This window comes from Taurulus bubalis (assembly GCF_910589615.1).
Source record: "Taurulus bubalis genome assembly, chromosome: 1".
Classification (NCBI taxonomy): Eukaryota; Metazoa; Chordata; class Actinopteri; order Perciformes; family Cottidae; genus Taurulus; species Taurulus bubalis.
The window spans coordinates 29,056,486-29,072,977 of NC_136589.1; the positions used below are offsets into that span (position 1 = coordinate 29,056,486).

The 16,492-nt window shown below is 39.3% G+C and overlaps 3 protein-coding genes across 3 annotated transcripts; 2 read left to right on the top strand and 1 right to left on the bottom strand.

Moving 5' to 3' along the window:
• Positions 1-745: 745 nt before the first annotated feature.
• dynlt5 (dynein light chain Tctex-type family member 5) lies at positions 746-1,994 on the top strand (the record flags this gene model as incomplete). Its single annotated transcript, XM_079219721.1, has 4 exons — positions 746-858; positions 1,045-1,136; positions 1,568-1,692; positions 1,791-1,994. 4 exons carry the CDS (start codon positions 746-748, stop codon positions 1,992-1,994), a joined length of 534 nt encoding a protein of 177 aa, XP_079075847.1.
• A 3,875-nt stretch (positions 1,995-5,869) lies between these two features.
• Positions 5,870-11,533, top strand: mier1b (mesoderm induction early response 1b, transcriptional regulator). The gene is made up of 11 exons (XM_079229927.1): positions 5,870-5,986; positions 6,183-6,368; positions 6,504-6,633; positions 6,743-6,810; positions 7,202-7,274; positions 7,383-7,534; positions 7,769-7,850; positions 7,984-8,078; positions 8,408-8,535; positions 9,187-9,308; positions 9,729-11,533. The coding sequence occupies exons 1-11, from the start codon at positions 5,885-5,887 to the stop codon at positions 10,040-10,042; spliced, it is 1,452 nt and encodes a 483-aa protein (XP_079086053.1). The 5' UTR covers positions 5,870-5,884; the 3' UTR covers positions 10,043-11,533.
• Positions 11,534-11,762: 229 nt separating this feature from the next.
• Positions 11,763-15,056, bottom strand: LOC306744417 (nucleotide sugar transporter SLC35D2-like; the record flags this gene model as incomplete). Its single annotated transcript, XM_079227043.1, has 13 exons — positions 11,763-12,165; positions 12,289-12,341; positions 12,426-12,508; positions 12,601-12,679; positions 12,767-12,834; positions 12,945-13,037; positions 13,127-13,229; positions 13,329-13,397; positions 13,482-13,553; positions 13,635-13,702; positions 13,815-13,901; positions 13,991-14,024; positions 14,881-15,056. 13 exons carry the CDS (start codon positions 15,054-15,056, stop codon positions 12,155-12,157), a joined length of 996 nt encoding a protein of 331 aa, XP_079083169.1. The 3' UTR covers positions 11,763-12,154.
• Between the last annotated feature and the right edge of the window lie 1,436 nt (positions 15,057-16,492).

Genomic DNA, 16,492 nt, shown 5'->3' on the forward strand with positions numbered 1-16,492 from the left:
ACTGCAAGGTCCATTTAGTCAATTTTGTGGGGGACTTAACCCTCATATCCATGTTGGCTTAGAAGCTGAGGTCCAAAGTTAATTATTGACCTTGGAGAAGTGCTCAGATAAAAAAAAAGAAATGTGAACGTCTTCAAATCCAAGATAAACAGCTGTGAGATTGTTTCTGCTGTTTCCAAGGTCCAGAATTACCTGAATTTAGAGCCACTAACCTGCTTTTTATGAGCTTTAATCGCTTTCAGCCACATATCTGTCAGCAGATGCAGTTATGAATAATATATCAGTAAAATAGTGTAAACAAACAAACAAACAAACAAACACGTGTAGTTAGTTCAGCAGCAGGAAGGCCGACAGCATGGAAACTCCGCCCACTGGCCATGGCTCGTAGTTGCCATGGCAACATCAAGCCCTACTTCGTTCTGCTCGGCTCAAGACGTCCGGAAGCCGGTAAAAAAAACGAGTTAAATTTCTGTTTGACCAATTTTACACGACATAATCTGTAAAATCAACAGCGAGCGTAACGTCAACTCCTGGGACGAGCAAAACTAAAATGTTTGCATAGTTTTAACGGTCAACGCTTTGTGTTGTGTTTGTGTTTGATGCGCGTGCTCAACTTCCGCAGTGACGTGACCACTGTATGTGTTGATACCGATATAATAACGGTCTTATTAACGTCAATACATGCAGGTCGTCGTCGTCGTCGTGTAAAGACAAGGTCGCGTTCAGGCAATAAGGGACAACTGCCATGTCTGACCTGCACCTGCTCAAATCCCAAAGAAGAGAGAAGCGGACGGTTAAGGTGCCCTCAGAGGGAAGCCATCTCCTCAGAGGCAAAGACACAGCTGGCAGGACTAAAGAGTGAGTAGACTCTGCTGATAATATGGGCCGATATCCACCTTTTATCATTGTGTTTTTGTCAGTCATCTTAATCAATCATACCTATCTGGCATATGTTTGGTCACCCACATGAGGTCAGTCAGCCACACTGTGTACACACCTAGGCCTTTTTGCTGACTTTTCCTTCAACCGGATCATGTCTTTCAGCTCCATATGTGCTGTGTCATACTTAGATGAACTAGCACACCATGATGACAACGCCCGGATGGTCATTACGACGGAGAACACCTACCAGATGGGTGAGATAATGTTCACCTCCATGGTCGACATGCTGCTGCACCACAGCATCACCCACTACAAGTGTACTGGAACAGTTCGATACTGGAACAGGGATTTGATTTTTTTAAGAAATTTAGTACATCAACATATTTAGGCAAAACTTGTATTTGATTTATTTGATTTGGCTACTTCAGTACTTCAATAATGACATGTTTAGGTAACAGTTTAGCCTCCTCTGACTACAGAAACGTGCTACATGCTCGGGAGGAATGGATGGAACAAGATCAGTAACATGTCAAAGCAGCTGGCATTTCAATGCAATATCAACTATGATTTTGATTGTTTGCTTACAGATCAATGCATCACAATTTTGTTTACTAACCAAAGCAACTGCACATACGTCAAACGTATTTGCCATGTTATTGTTGTCTTTTGTTTTTTGGACGAACAGAACCTTACAAACACATCCCCGTTACTGCTGTCACAGACATACTGAAGGATGTACTTACCAGTTACCTTCAAGAGGAAAAATATGAAGTAGAATGGTCTCAAAAAATGACAAAAACAATATGTGAGGTAAATAACACTTTAAAAAGCTCATTCATGCTGCACCGTTTTGAATACCTTTCATTTCTGTTCTATAAGTGTTGGTCTTTGGATCCCCCCCCCCTCAGGTGATAAGAGCCCGTGTGAAAGACCTCATGATTCCCCGGTATAAGATTGTCGTCCTGGTCCACATCGGCCAGCTCACCGGGCAGAGCATGCAAGTCAGCAGCCGCTGTCTGTGGGATGCATCTCATGACACCGTGGCCTCCTACTCCTTCAAGAACAGCTCTTTGTTTGGTTTGGCAACTGTGTACGCTGTTTACTTTGAGTGAATTGGGCAGACATTGAATAGACTCACACTGGTTATGCTTTTCTCGATGCAGAAAAAGATGCTGCTGTTGAAGAGTTTTGTATCCATGCTGTGTATTTTGCCATGTAAAAAGTGATAAAACAAGAATTTGTAAGCAACAATTATGGTGTTTTATTTAATTTTTGGTTGCATGGAAAATGAAAGCACATTATCCTAATAATGTTCTGACGATTTTATTTTTAAGCTATTGAATGAAAGGTTGATGATGACCCTCTTGGTATGTTCCCGTCTAGCAGAGCATGGAGAGGTCCCTCCTTCGACAGCCTAGTTGACAGCACACTGATATTAGTGCCTGGTTTTGGTCCCGCCAATGACGGTCTATTGCTGGCTCATCTGTCGTCTTCAATTTTGGCTCCCTGCTACCTGCCAAGAGATATCAGCCGATCAATTATTTATATATTAGTTGTGAAATTAACCCCAAAGCTACAAAGACAATTTCAAGTTCCTTACCGGCTTGCAAAGCCTCCTTTTCTCCCATCATTCTTCTCCACCTGGATCCTCCGCAGGTATACACCACGGCTCGCACGAATGCCCGGCCACACAGCCTCAGTGTGTTCCTGTTATCCTCAGTCTGAACCTGTGCTACACACACCATGCACAGCAGCATCGCAAGCAGGAGTAGGGATCTCATGTCGTTTATCCTCAGAAAATATCTGTCCTGACTATTTTATACAGTCTATGGTCCTGGCAAAGCCTTTTATGTCTCCAGTGATGTCACAGATTTTCCCAAGACATCCTCAGGTAATACCTGTGTAAATGTTGCGTATTATCTTTGATAACCATCTGGCTTTTAGCAACGGATGTCAGTCTGGTCATGCAGGATATGTGTGGGAATCTAGGCCATCGTGATGATCACTGATTGACTACATTTTCGTAAATGTTTAAGAGAAATAATTGCTCTTTTATGTCCAAACTGCCGGGTTTTTATTGCCATAGATTTGGCTAAGTGTAGTTTAATGGATCGCTTGAGATATCCATCCTACAACAAACTGAGATGATGGCTCTCTGCATAGCAACATAGTGAATTGTGTGCCCACTATCATGAACATAAATCAGTGATTCCGAGAAGAGACAGTTGCATTAACCACTACACAAATTGAACTGTGTCATGGAATCAAGTTGACCATGAAATAGTCATGACCGAGATATCAATGGTGGGGCCAGGCATAACCAAAATAAAACATATATAGTTTGTGATATAACTGCATCTTGAATTTACCTTTGCATACCATTACCATTTACCATTTCCATAGTACAGATAGAGTTTAATGATGGAAATACATAAGTGTGATTAATAAGATTACATATTTGTCAATTCCAATTGAGAAATCTCATAATGTGTTCAATGTTTGAATATATTACATGTTACATGTTCATACACATCATTGTTGGGTTCTCTTGGGTGTACGCCTAATCTGGAAATAAAGCAGCATGCAGTGTTGCCCATGTAATCAGCTTTACATGGACATGTGATGTTACATTATAAACAACATAACATAGAAGTATGAAGTCTTCTTGGAATCTCATATTGTTATGAACTTTAAATCTTTGAATAGATTTGTCCTCTTCTTTGATCTTTTTTGTATTTATTGGTTCAGTTTTTAAAGTAAAAGCTTCCTGGACTCCTGACTTCTCTTAGGCATCTTAAATGTTGCATTTACCTATGCCTTGCTAATGATTTTTTCATTTTTAAAGCATATCAAAACATTGCATTTCATTAATTTAAATGAGCCTAAATATGTATGTTTTTAACACAGAGTACACACTTCAGGCATACATATAAAAGTGATATTGTTTTTTATAAATACAATATTACATAACGTACCTAATAATGATAACTGCATCATCCATGCTTTTGGGAGCACGATGCTCTTGATACTGCAGGTGGGCGGGGCCCTACATCCGGGAACAACCGCAACCCCTGACGTGACCCTGCAGGATTGCAAACATGGCGGAGGTAAGAAAGTGAAATAAATATTCGGGGGGAAATAAATGTATACTGCAAAAATAGTTTGTTTCGTCCGATGCGTACATGGTTTGAGTACCGTAGCTTTAACACACGAAATGAAGAATCCGACGTTTGCGTTGCTCGATTAGAGCCATTTGTTGACACGAGCATGTTTAGTAAACTTCGGGTTTAGCTAACGTTAGCTGCGCGAGCCCTGACGGGAGGTAGCTGCGGCGTTAGCGAGGGCACTTCGAGGTTTTCTTTAAGAATACTGAACTATCTATTTTGACGTTTTGAACAGGATACGTGGCGGGAGTTTCGTGCTAACAGCAACTGTGCGTGTGCGGGTTTTCGCTCATTTCTCGCAGGCGGTTCGTCCCAAGCCTAACTTGGACGCGTTAGCTCGATGTCTATAACGGAGATTTAGCTTTCTGTGTGTGTAAATTAGCCAGTGGAGCGGATCCCCTCGTAAGCTCGTTAACTGTTAACGTTAACTGGGGTCGCACGCTGGCGTTTGACTCTGAACCCTTGTGGGACTGTTGAGGCGCTTCATACGTTTCCCCCACAGGAAGTGGAGACAGTCCTCTTTGTTTCTGTTCTTTCTTTTTTTTTTTTTAACTGCAGTCAGCTTTGAGGATACGAGCGCGCTTTTCCCCCTCCGCTCTCCTCTGTGCCCCTGCCAGATAAACTCTCTGTGTGAAGTTGTGCAGCGGCTAACCCTCTCTACGTGTTCATCAGATGAGATGTGTGCCCCTGAAGCTGAATAATAACTTTATTCATGTTTTCCGTTTTCCAGCCCTCCGTCGGGAATTCGAGCCCAGGTATTTAAAGCTGTAGTTGTGGTGTTGTTTGTGTGCATGGCAAAAAGTTTCAGCTCCATTGTTCAAACCTACATTTAATGTCACATGTCCACATTTGTTTCGTAAAGCCACAATTTGGGCCAAAATTAAAGAAAGGGAAGTGGAACAAATTAAACAAATTCCAAATTGATTTATAGTCTTGGACTTAATGACCAAGACTATAAATCATGAAATTATTTTATTGTTATGAAGTTGTTGACAACGACAAACGCAACAACAATAAATTACACTTGTTAACTATTTGTTATAATGTTCTCTTATGATCTGTCTCCTGTAATGTTTCTAAACAACGGTAAAACACTTTTAAAAAATGGTTATTTAAATATAACCAAACATCTGGAATGTATCTACTCAGGCTATAAGATTATCTCAACCATCAGAGATTTTTCCATCATGTTTATACCCTGGTATCAGTCTCTTTACTATTTCTGGCTGCATTTAAGAGATATTTCCCCCCAAAATACATATCTTTCCTCATACCTGTAGTGCAATGTATTTATCCAGATTGTTTTGGTGTGAGTTGCCTCTAGTTTTGGATATCTCCAAAAACAACTCCATCAAGATTGAAAAATGCCAAATGTATATTTTGGATTGTAATGCTGTAAATCAATGAATATTATATATTTATGATAATGTTAGATTCAAAATATGTTTTCATCAGTGGGAAGAAGTACTACGATTATTGCTAATCAGTTCACTTGCCAAAAATAGAAAGATTTTTTGATTCGTCAACTCGGTTGAACATTAGGCTAGTAAACATGGTTTAATTGAATTTTGTTATTTAAAAAAATCCTTTAATATATTAATGTTGCAGATATATAATTACATGGACCGGAATAGAAGATTTGATCCATCACCTACATATATTTTCAAACAAAAAATACTAGCTGGACCCTTATTGGATTTGTTCATAATTTGCTTTGATAACTGTTTCATTCAGTCATATTTTCAGTCACATTTTGCAATATTGCTTTAATTTTTGGGGTCACTTTTCTAGGAGGTTCAGCAGGTTCCGTTGACCATGATTTCGACCCATCAGCAGACATGCTTGTCCATGACTTTGATGATGAACGTACCTTGGAGGAAGAAGAAATGTTGGAGGCATCAGATGAGACAAATGCCAACGAGATTGAAGATCTTGCACGGGTGAGCTTCAGGCTTTGATCATATTTGGTTTTGTCTATTATATAAATGCTGTCTAGCTCAGAATCTGGAAAGTCTTTTCAATCAATTTGGGAATAATCATGGGTCTCAGTCTTTCCATTGAGACCAAATGATTTCTTTCGCCATCAGATTGTTAGTTTATTTTACAGTTTAGAAAAACTTGTCTTTTTTTCAACAGGAGGGAGAGATGCCCATTCATGAGCTGCTGAGTCTTTATGGTTATGGGGGTGGTTCACCAGCAGATGATGATGAAGAAGAGGAGGAAGAACCAGAGGAAGAGGAGGATGATGAGGATGATGATGAGGAAGAGGAACTCGACAATGATGAAAGCAGCAGAAGCACTGGCGAGTTAAAAATAAATGAGGTATGTCAAGGTTTCTTGAGTCTCTTGACAGTGATGTTGTTTAACAAAACTAAATGTATTTTGTTGTGTTGACTGTTCTTTGTAATTTCAGCATTGTTTGCTGCATCCTTTTTGTGTCTGTTTGTGTGTTTTCAGGTTGAGGGTGTTAAGATCTCATCGGTACAGGGGGATGATGCCCAGGCAACCTCTGAGGTCCGCACACGCTCAGTCAGGTCCCTCGGCACAGCAGAACTCATTCGCCCCCAGAAACTCAAGTACTTTGAAAGTATGAGCCATCTTACCTCTTTTTCTTTCTTCTTCTCCTTCTTGTTACAAATAAATGCAGATTGTTTTTTATATTTCGCTGGTTAAATGGATGTGACATTATATTTCAGGTAATAATGATGCAGAGGATGAGTCAGATGAAGATGAGGACTATGTTCCATCGGAAGACTGGAAAAAGGTGTGTAGGAACTTTATTTATCAGAGTATCAGACACTTGTACTGCTTGATTGGAGCTTGAGTCACACTACACTGCCAAAGAAATGTGTCAGAACAAGAACATCAGTTTCTCTTAAATGCTAAATGCCTTGATCAAATGATTTTGTCGACAGACTTCCGCCTCTTCATTTTCATTTGCAGTGTCACTTCATGTTTGTCAAATCTTTTTAAATAAAACAAAAAAAAGGTAATTGTTCAAGGGAACAATCAGAAACATTTACAATGGAAATTTAAGCAGGAAGGACTTCTGGATTAATGGTGTAAGGAAAATAACCACAGTTGAAATTGCAAGCAGCTTTCATATTTCTGATACATTAGGAATAGCTAGTCTAAATGTGTTTTATTCCCAACAGGAAATTATGGTGGGTTCAATGTATCAGGCAGAAACTCCTGCTGGCCTGTGTAAATATAAAGACAATGAAAAAGGTAAACTGGATGTTTGTTGTCTCACTGCTAAAATCTGCATATTTAAGCTGTAACACTAAAGTTGTTACAACAAGCTGACATGGCGTTTTCTATAAATTTGTCCTGTAGTTTATGAAAATGATGACCAGTTGTTGTGGAACCCCGAGTGTCTTCCTGAAGGCAAAGTGGTGGAGTTCTTGACGGAGGCATCAAGGCGGACGGGAGAAGAGAAAGGAGTGGATGCAATCCCAGAGGGATCCCATATCAAAGACAATGAACAGGTGACAGCAACATATCCAGAGCGTGGCCAATATTTGAACAAATCCCATGACCAAAACCGTAAAAGTCATTTGTTTCTATTGTTTGTGTCTCCAAAGCCGGATTCTAACTTACATCTCTGTAACATCTCTTTTTTTGTTTGTTTACAATAAGAAAAAAGGTCAAATTACACCAGCATCCTGCTTTAACTCAAATGAGTCATGCTGAACATGTTGGATGATTTGTTTCCCTTTTAGGCATTGTATGAACTAGTGAAGTGTGACTTTGACACAGAGGAAGCTTTAAGAAGACTGAGGTTTAATGTAAAAGCAGCCAGAGGTAAGTAGACACTCAAGCTCTTATTGACCTTCAGTTGACTTTGCTGCAGCATGTTTGGGGTGATGTTCTGTACTTGGATCATCTGAAGAAGACACTGCAGATGTGAGATTAACACTTATTCTCTCTGCAACAGAGGAGCTATCTGTCTGGACGGAAGAGGAATGTAGAAATTTTGAACAAGGACTAAAAGCTTACGGGAAAGACTTTCATTTAATACAGGCCAACAAGGTAAGAGAAGTGTTTAAAAGTCACATTATTGAACCATTTCTGATTAATATGTCATGTATGTACTGATGACATTAAAAACCATTAAGATAATCATGACATTAATTTCAAATGTATGTCGATGTGTTTGCTGTGTGCTCAGGGTTGGAATCAACTTTGTTGCATTTGGAGACAAATCAAATTTCTGTGTTTAAGTGTTTGTAGATCGTTTGACCTTTTGTCAGAGTCTCAACAATAATTTGATTTGTCTCTAACTTGAAATTGTACTGAATCTATCTCTTCAGACGATGGTAATAATGGTTATTTCATGTCTGCTGAATTAAATCTTTCAGGTGAGAACTAGGTCTGTAGGAGAATGTGTGGCCTTTTATTACATGTGGAAGAAGTCTGAGCGTTATGATTTCTTTGCACAGCAAACCAGACTTGGGAAAAGGAAATACAACCTTCACCCTGGTGTCACGTAAGTTAAAAATTAAAAAAAGGATTTACAGTTTTGTGTAAATTATGTATGGAAGAAATTGTATTGTTGTTTGATGTTAATGTTTTTGGTCATGTTGGTTGTTTTTTAATATTCTAGCAGATGTTTTGTGATTCAAAACCACAATACAAACATCAAACTTACTAAACAGATTCTTAATTCAGCAGCTGATTGGTCTTTTTTGCCGACACAAATTATACTTCAAACATTCAGATCTTAAGTTATTGAAATATGAGGCGAGTTTCCCTTTTTAAGAAAAAAAAAAAAAAAAAATATATATATATATATATATATATATATATATATATATATATATATATATATATATATATATATATATATATATATATATATATATATATATATATCCATCTGTTTTTTATTCTGTTGAAATACTCCAGTAATCCCATATAAATGTATTTCTATTGCATGCGAGGAAACACAAGAAGTCTAATGTACTCTGACATTCTGCACTCGGGAGTCAAGACCTGATATAGTTGCAATTTATATTGATAAATTTGTAAAAAAAAAAAATCATTTGTCTCGTTAACATAATATTACGTTTTTTTTTTTTTTTAACCATATCATAAGTGGTAGTTGTGTGTAACGGCGTGTGTGCTGCTCTGTCATCAGAGACTACATGGACAGATTACTGGACGAAACGGAGAGCGCCACGTCCAGCAGGGCGGCGTCGCCGCCTCCCTCCAGCAGCAGCGCCAGCCACTCTGAGAGGGAAGACAGCAGCAGTCAGAACGGTGAGCTGATGAATACAAAGTACCGATATGGCACAAATTAAATACAATTTAGGCCTTCCCCCTTATTTGTTGATCGGCCATTTGGATCTTCAGCTTTAGTTGATCAGTCATTTTATTTGCTTTTCATGCTGAATTACTTATTTCCAAGAAATTTAAAAGCACATCTCTGGTTAACAGAATATTTAAAGTGTGTGATTATTTGAGGAGTTTAAATCAACTTAATTAGAATTTCTTTGGTCTTTAATCTCATTCACCTCCACTGTATTCAGATGAAGGATGAAATCTGGCTCACTAATATCTAAGAACCTGGGGAAGTAAATCCAAAAGCATTTGGCTGCCAGAGACTAATGTTTTTTTTGTAATTTGAGTTATCCAACATTTCAAGTCTCAAACCACTCACTTTCAATGTTTCATTGCCAGGTATTGTAAGCCACACCTCAAGTCACCCAGTGGATGGCGCTGCGTTGCCCCCAATAAATCAAGTCAAACCCGAGTCCGTTCAGTCCAACGGTCCCCCCCAGCCATTAGTGGAAGCTCCTGCTCCCATTTCAGACAACTCCAACGGCTGCAGCCAACCCAGTGCACCCAGCCACGACCAAAATGGTTCTCTGGAGCCTTTGCTGGACCACAGAGAAACGGCAACAGCACACGAAAGGCTGGCCAAGAGATGCAGGACGGAGGCAGAGCCATTGGGCCAAAGTGAGGTGGAACCATCCAGAACACAGGAGGACTGAAGGAGTTCAGGGATGTAGACTAATAGACGCTGAATTATAGGGAAACTTCCCCCGAGGTAAGGGGTGAAGAAGATGAGGAAAGATGGGCCCTGCTTGGCCCGTGAGCGCAGTAGCTCCTGAGAGCAAAGACTCACTTTCTGACAAGGTCACTGACGAACGCAGCCAACCAAACTGTAGCTGGTCCTCTATGAGGGGGAGGTGGCCTCCCCGTCCCACCAACCCATCCACGAACAGACGGCCCGCAGAGCTCTTCCCAAAGTCCCACAGCTCCATCATCTCCTACTCAACATCATCTTCTAACCATCGTCTGTGTTCACTTTTTGGAGACTGACTGACAAATTTTGCCCCGAATTTCCTTTTTCTATTTGTACTCATAGAAAATAAATCACCTGTGATATTTTTTTACACAAGAGATATTTATATTTTTTAACAAAAGAAAACTATGATAAGTAACTGCTGTTCAAGCTATTTGAGAACATACATCTGATGAAACGGGGACACGCGTTTTAATCGATTATATGCTTAAATGGTCAAATAGGCGAAAACAAGAGTGAGGCCGGTGCTGCCACCGGCTCTTTCTAGTTGCACTTTGATTGTATGTTTCTCATCTTTATTGATGAGTGGTGTCGAAAACCCAGCAGAATTACATTTTCACTCCTCTTCGTAACCCGCTCCAGCCTCTCACGGCTGTTTGTTTGATTCTGATAAATAAACCAATGGGTTAGTCCCCCCTGCAGGTTTGTTTGTGTAAAGCCGCTGACATCAGTGATGTCCTGTATTATAACTCATCATGTAGGAGATCGCTGTATTTTTGGATTTTCATAGTCGGTGCTTTGCTCAACGCTTTGTTTTTACTAGACAGAATGTCCGTGATTTTTAATGTAAAGTTTGTATAGATTTCTTACCTTGAGCAGTTGGTAAATTTTTTTATAACTGTCTGTTCATCTCTGTATGTTCAGGTCTTCCTTGTAGGCTGCTGTGCTTTTTGTTTAGAAATCTTTCGCCTGTGTTGCTCTGAGATGGATGTAATGAAATAAAAAGTAGCCATTCCTCTTTCCCTCCCTATTTGGCAACACTTCCCATTCCTGTGTAACAAATTATTGCTCAATCCGAAATGTTTGTAGCAGAGAGCATCTTTTGTGCAAAGAAAAAGCTCCACATTGTGGTTGAGTGTGCTGTTTGCCTTTGGTTTGAAGCCTCCGCTCACTCAAAGTGCTTAGTTTCTACCAATAGTTCCTGTCTTCTCAGCAATTGGATTTCCAGCAGTGAAACAGACCAGGTTAACATTGGCATGTGACCTGAGAGACCTTAATTTCTTTTGGTACAGTAGTACTGTTCAGCTTGATGCTTACGTGTTTTACTCCAGCTTTGAACTTACATTCACAAATTAAGATAATATTGTTGATCCATGTAGTCTTTTCTTTCCCTTTGTTGACAAAGATGTTTTTTTTTTTCTTCTGTAAACGGCGACGAATAAAAGTGTATTCCAAGACTGGCTATGAATGGAATAACATTGACTATATTTAATAAATGTATTAATAAGTCTGAGGTGTTGTATGAGTTTTCAAACTGTGCACACTTAAACAAAAATAAGATCTCATTTGATTAAAAATGATCTTTTTATTACAATATTCAAATGCTATATATATATATATATATATATATATATATATATATATATATATATATATATATATATATATATAGCGTGTTATATATAGCAGTGTTATATATATATATTAAAAGACATAGTGGCCTTGAGCAAAAACCCATAATAATCTGATTACACACTCAAGTTCGGAAGATAACCACTTTCTGCTGAGCCTGGCGTCGGCTGTAGGAGTATTGTATTAAAATAGAATTACAAAAATTGCAATCCTTTAAATCTATTGATTTGTCAAATATTAAAAGGCTCATGACTAAATCAGTGAAATATTATGAAAAGGTGAAGGAAATTTGTCTTAAAGACATAAAATGGAATAATTTGACTTTGCTTGATGGCAGCAAAAACATGTCCTGACAAAATACAGAAATGTTTGTCAAACAGTTTGACTGCTTAAAAAAAAAGACAAACATTCGCAGTTCTTCAAAGTCGGGTCGGGACTCCATGGTTTACGCCTTTTCTGTTAAATTTAATACAATTATAATACACATTCAGCAGGTTCAATTTGTGCATACATTGCAGCTTTTTTAATTTATTTTTATTCTCGTGAGGTTTTGATGCACATTATTCAAAGTGCTCTTACTTGTTAGCTCCTGTGTGAAGGTGATGTAGGAGTAAACCAGGCTGCCAGCAATGCTGTGGGACACACACGGGACAAAATCTGTCCCCAGACTGAAGAAACAGCAGCTCCACAACAGCACAGTTTAAACTGAGTCTTACCTGATGTTTAGACCCATGAAGTTAGTCCAGGTGAATATGTAGTCTCCTCCGAACACCATTCCAATGTAAGTCACGAGGATATTCTGCAGGAGTCCCAGACAGTCACCGCACACATCTGCATTCATGAATGTTATCAGCCCACAGAGGGCAGGACCAGCGTGTTATGTTACGTTACCTTAATGCAGCCAACAATGGAAGTGGTGAGTGCTGAGTTGTACTGCGTGCACAGCATGATGGAGTACATTAAAATAAAGCTGCACAACACATTGAAGAGGAATTAGATAAGAGCAGCACTGTGGAATATTAATCTAGGAACAACCAAGGATGGATGTAGAGTTTACCCCATGACACAGGAGAGCACAAACTGCACAACAAACAGCTGATCGGACCATCCACTATACTCAAACCCCTGCACTCAAACACACACAGACAGAGGACATTCTCAAGTGGTTGGACACTAAATCGTTAATTTATTAACATAAACATATTTTTGTGTTAAAAAAAGAAAGTATTCCTTACCACTTGCAAGTCCCCTGAGTAGTATGCGTATGCCGCAGTGGGGAAAATCATGATTAAAGCGTTGTAGTAGAGAAGCCCATATTTGCCCAGCTCCTGTCAGAACAGCAGTGTACATAACCATCTTTAAAGACACGATGCAGCAAAGAAGCATCGCACACAGTGTGATCGCCAGCTCCACTCACCTTGGAATCAAGTTTCTGCTTCACATACGCCCCACTGGCTGCTGTCAGGACATTGTTGATCATTATAAAGACGTATCCTTCAAGGTCGAAAGCTAGATCAGCGCTACAAAACGCAAAGCGTGTCAACAAATGAGACACATGCCAAGGACGTGAACCAGACAATGTCAGCGTAAGGGTGTCCTTGTGTGAGTGGCCATCTCACCTGGCAGCAATAAAAGCACCAAAGATCATGGTAAACACTGTGAGCTTTACCGACGCAGAGAAAGTCTTCCTGTGAGGAGAGGAAACGGGCTGCAGAGATTAAAACCCTTCATCTGCAGGGGCAAGAACATTCTAGTGAAACAGTGAAACTTACTTCAGCAGGAGTCCCTCAAACAGCATCGTGAGACCAATGCTGAATCTCCTCAGAACTGTAAACATGGGCAAACTAGGAGAGAGAAAAAAAGGTAAACGTGCTTTTGCCGTTTTATATGAAGGACATTATGTTTCACGGTGAAAAGAAACTAACTTGAGTCGCTGTGTCCCAAAAAGCCCGGATATTTGATTCCCGACATACAGAAGAGGCAGTGGAAACATCTGGAAAGACACAAAAACACGACATAATAAAAGCAGTGTTTTTGACCTCATGAGGTTCGTCTAAATAACATGTGTTTTAATTCCAAGTGAGATAACTACTTCATGGTCTCACCTTGCGTGGTATACTCAAATCCACATCTGGAAACGAGATAACACCCAACATCTTCCCAGTCCTCAGGACTACAATTGTAGCCAACATCTGCAGAGTGATTGAAGCAAGGAGACAGTGTTTCAGGCTCTGCTTGGGTGAACAGAAAGTATCTGTGACTCAACTTAAGACAAACATACTTGGCCGATTCCAACACATGTTGACGATGGAAATCTGTAAAGCATGCAGACAATAGTATAAATGAGAAGAAAAATCACTTAAAAAATGCTCATACAACTGTTTTTTAGGCAAATCTTTTTTACTTTTAGTATTCTCTTCTAGCGTCACACATATTATTATTATTATTATTATTATTATTATAAGGAGAGAGATGGAGGACAGAGAGAGGAGTGAGTGGCAGTAGGAAGAGATCATTTGAATCTTAATTCAGTTTCTGGACATCTTTAATCTAAAGAGTAAATGGTTGGACCTGTTAAACTTTCTTGGACATCACGGCCCTGCTGGAGGTGCTGATCCATGTGGGATGCGCTACAGCCTGGACCAGATAGGATGCTACTTTCGACTTACTTGCTTTTTTTGGGCCATTAAGGTAAGTCTTATTTACTATCGTCCTCCAAAATCTACTAAAGATTACGCTTTAAAAAAAACAAATATGCACAGACAGTTATCCAATGTTATATAACTAGAATTGGCTCCACTTAGATCACCTACAACATTAAAAAGATGCTTACTCGTTGTAATAGTGTAACTTAGTTAATGAAGTCAGTGAAATGACTGTTAGTTTTACAGAAATGACCGCTGTGAACTACTGATCGCAGATCGTGTATATCAAAAGGTTTTTATTGCATATGAATTAAACTATACATTTGTAAGAGGAAACATATTCCTTCTGAAGACCTAAAATGCTTGAAAGAAAAAGAATAGAGAAAAATAAGCTTTTGCATAATAAAATTCCCAATGAATGAGTTTAACATTCTCCTTCCCCTGCTGGCATTGCTCACATGCAGGAGGTCAAGCGTCCGACACGAAGCTTCTCCTGTCACGGCTGCTTGGACTTCGCACCTTTTACCTGTAGCTCGTGAGGACGCTTTTGTTGACGACAACGATGAGGAAAGAGCTGACTCCGTAAAATCCCGCTGCGGACAGTTTCAGATACACCGGAGAGACATCACCGGATGTGTTGGACGCTTGAAGCGGAAACTTTCTGTCGCCGAGCTCATGTCGACGTTTGTGGAGCGCTGCCATAGTTTACGTGATTATCGATTCGGTTAAAACGGAAGAGTTCTTCTGCACATGCGTAGAACGACGCGAATTGTTGTCGGCGATGACGGAAACGGAAAGGAGTGAACCATATTGACCCAACAACATACACTGAACCCTCGGCAGTATAGACATGCTCTGGGAACCCCCAAATATCCATTATCTATTTTAAATGGAAACACAGACTCCATTATTTATGTTGCACATTAAAGAAACCTAACATGTAGTTATATTTACAGATAATACACAATATACACAACTGTCAGTTGGTTTAACACTTAGTTGGGTAAAGTTAAAACTCACTAAATCTAACGTTGGCGACTCTAAATGACACCCTCATAAAGTTGTGTTCAGTTTGTAGTTTTTTAGAGGCATAGACTCAACCGTATAGTAATTTTGGAGGCTGTAGTTTGTGGTGCTGTCTAGTTCAAGTCATAATATCAAAAACAATGTAATGGAAGTCTAAATATTATATACATCTCCCCGTACAGTTTAAGAGGCAACGTCACCTCAAACTTAAACCTCTGCAATATAGACATAAAAGTCAGGGTGCTCTATTGAACTGCATCTTCGTTAGTTGTACTTAATAAACTAGCAACTAAGTGCAAATCAAACCCTTCTTGGTTGTTTATGCCACCCTCAAGTTTATATGGGATTACAAAAGCATCAACATGAAACATCACAGCTTCCTTATGCTTTAAGTAATGAAGAATTCACAGCACATTTGTTTACACCTTTAAAATCACAGTATTGATTTTAAGCAACCCAACAGCAATTGGCTGAATACATGTAACACCTCTAAAGCAATTTATTAGAACAGGGATGTTTGCAGAGAACATTTAACCGTCATGTGGCTCAAACAGTCCAAGAAGAAAACTTCTCTAGCCGTCTGTATCAGTGCATCACCAGCAAGTATTTGCAGAACAGCATGTAAAGCTAATAATTTACCCCATCTTGTTCATACACCCCCCCTCCCCCCTCCCAATGTAAAACATACCCTCTTCATTAAATGAAAATGCTCACTGGAAATGCTGACACAGGTGGCTAAAAGCACCGTACGCTTACATTACATTCTGGAGCTTGTGATTGTTGACAATGACAGACAACATTTCTTTCAGACAAATTATGCACTGATGCTGCTGCAATGATCAAATTTAAATAAAAAAAAAAGCAAATATGGAAACAATCTTTAGAGGACTGGTGCCGATAAAACCAAGTGCTCCGAGAAAGATATTAGAGATAATTTAAAAGCAAGATATGTCCACAGTATTGTGTATCATTCTCACTTGGACAGTTTGAACAACTTCAGCTGAGAACTTATCTTCTATTTTGAGTGAAAAGTTCAGAGCAGACAAATACTTAATTTCCAAGTAACTAGCTGTCAAATTCACACAATCTCTCACTCTCTCACACACACACAA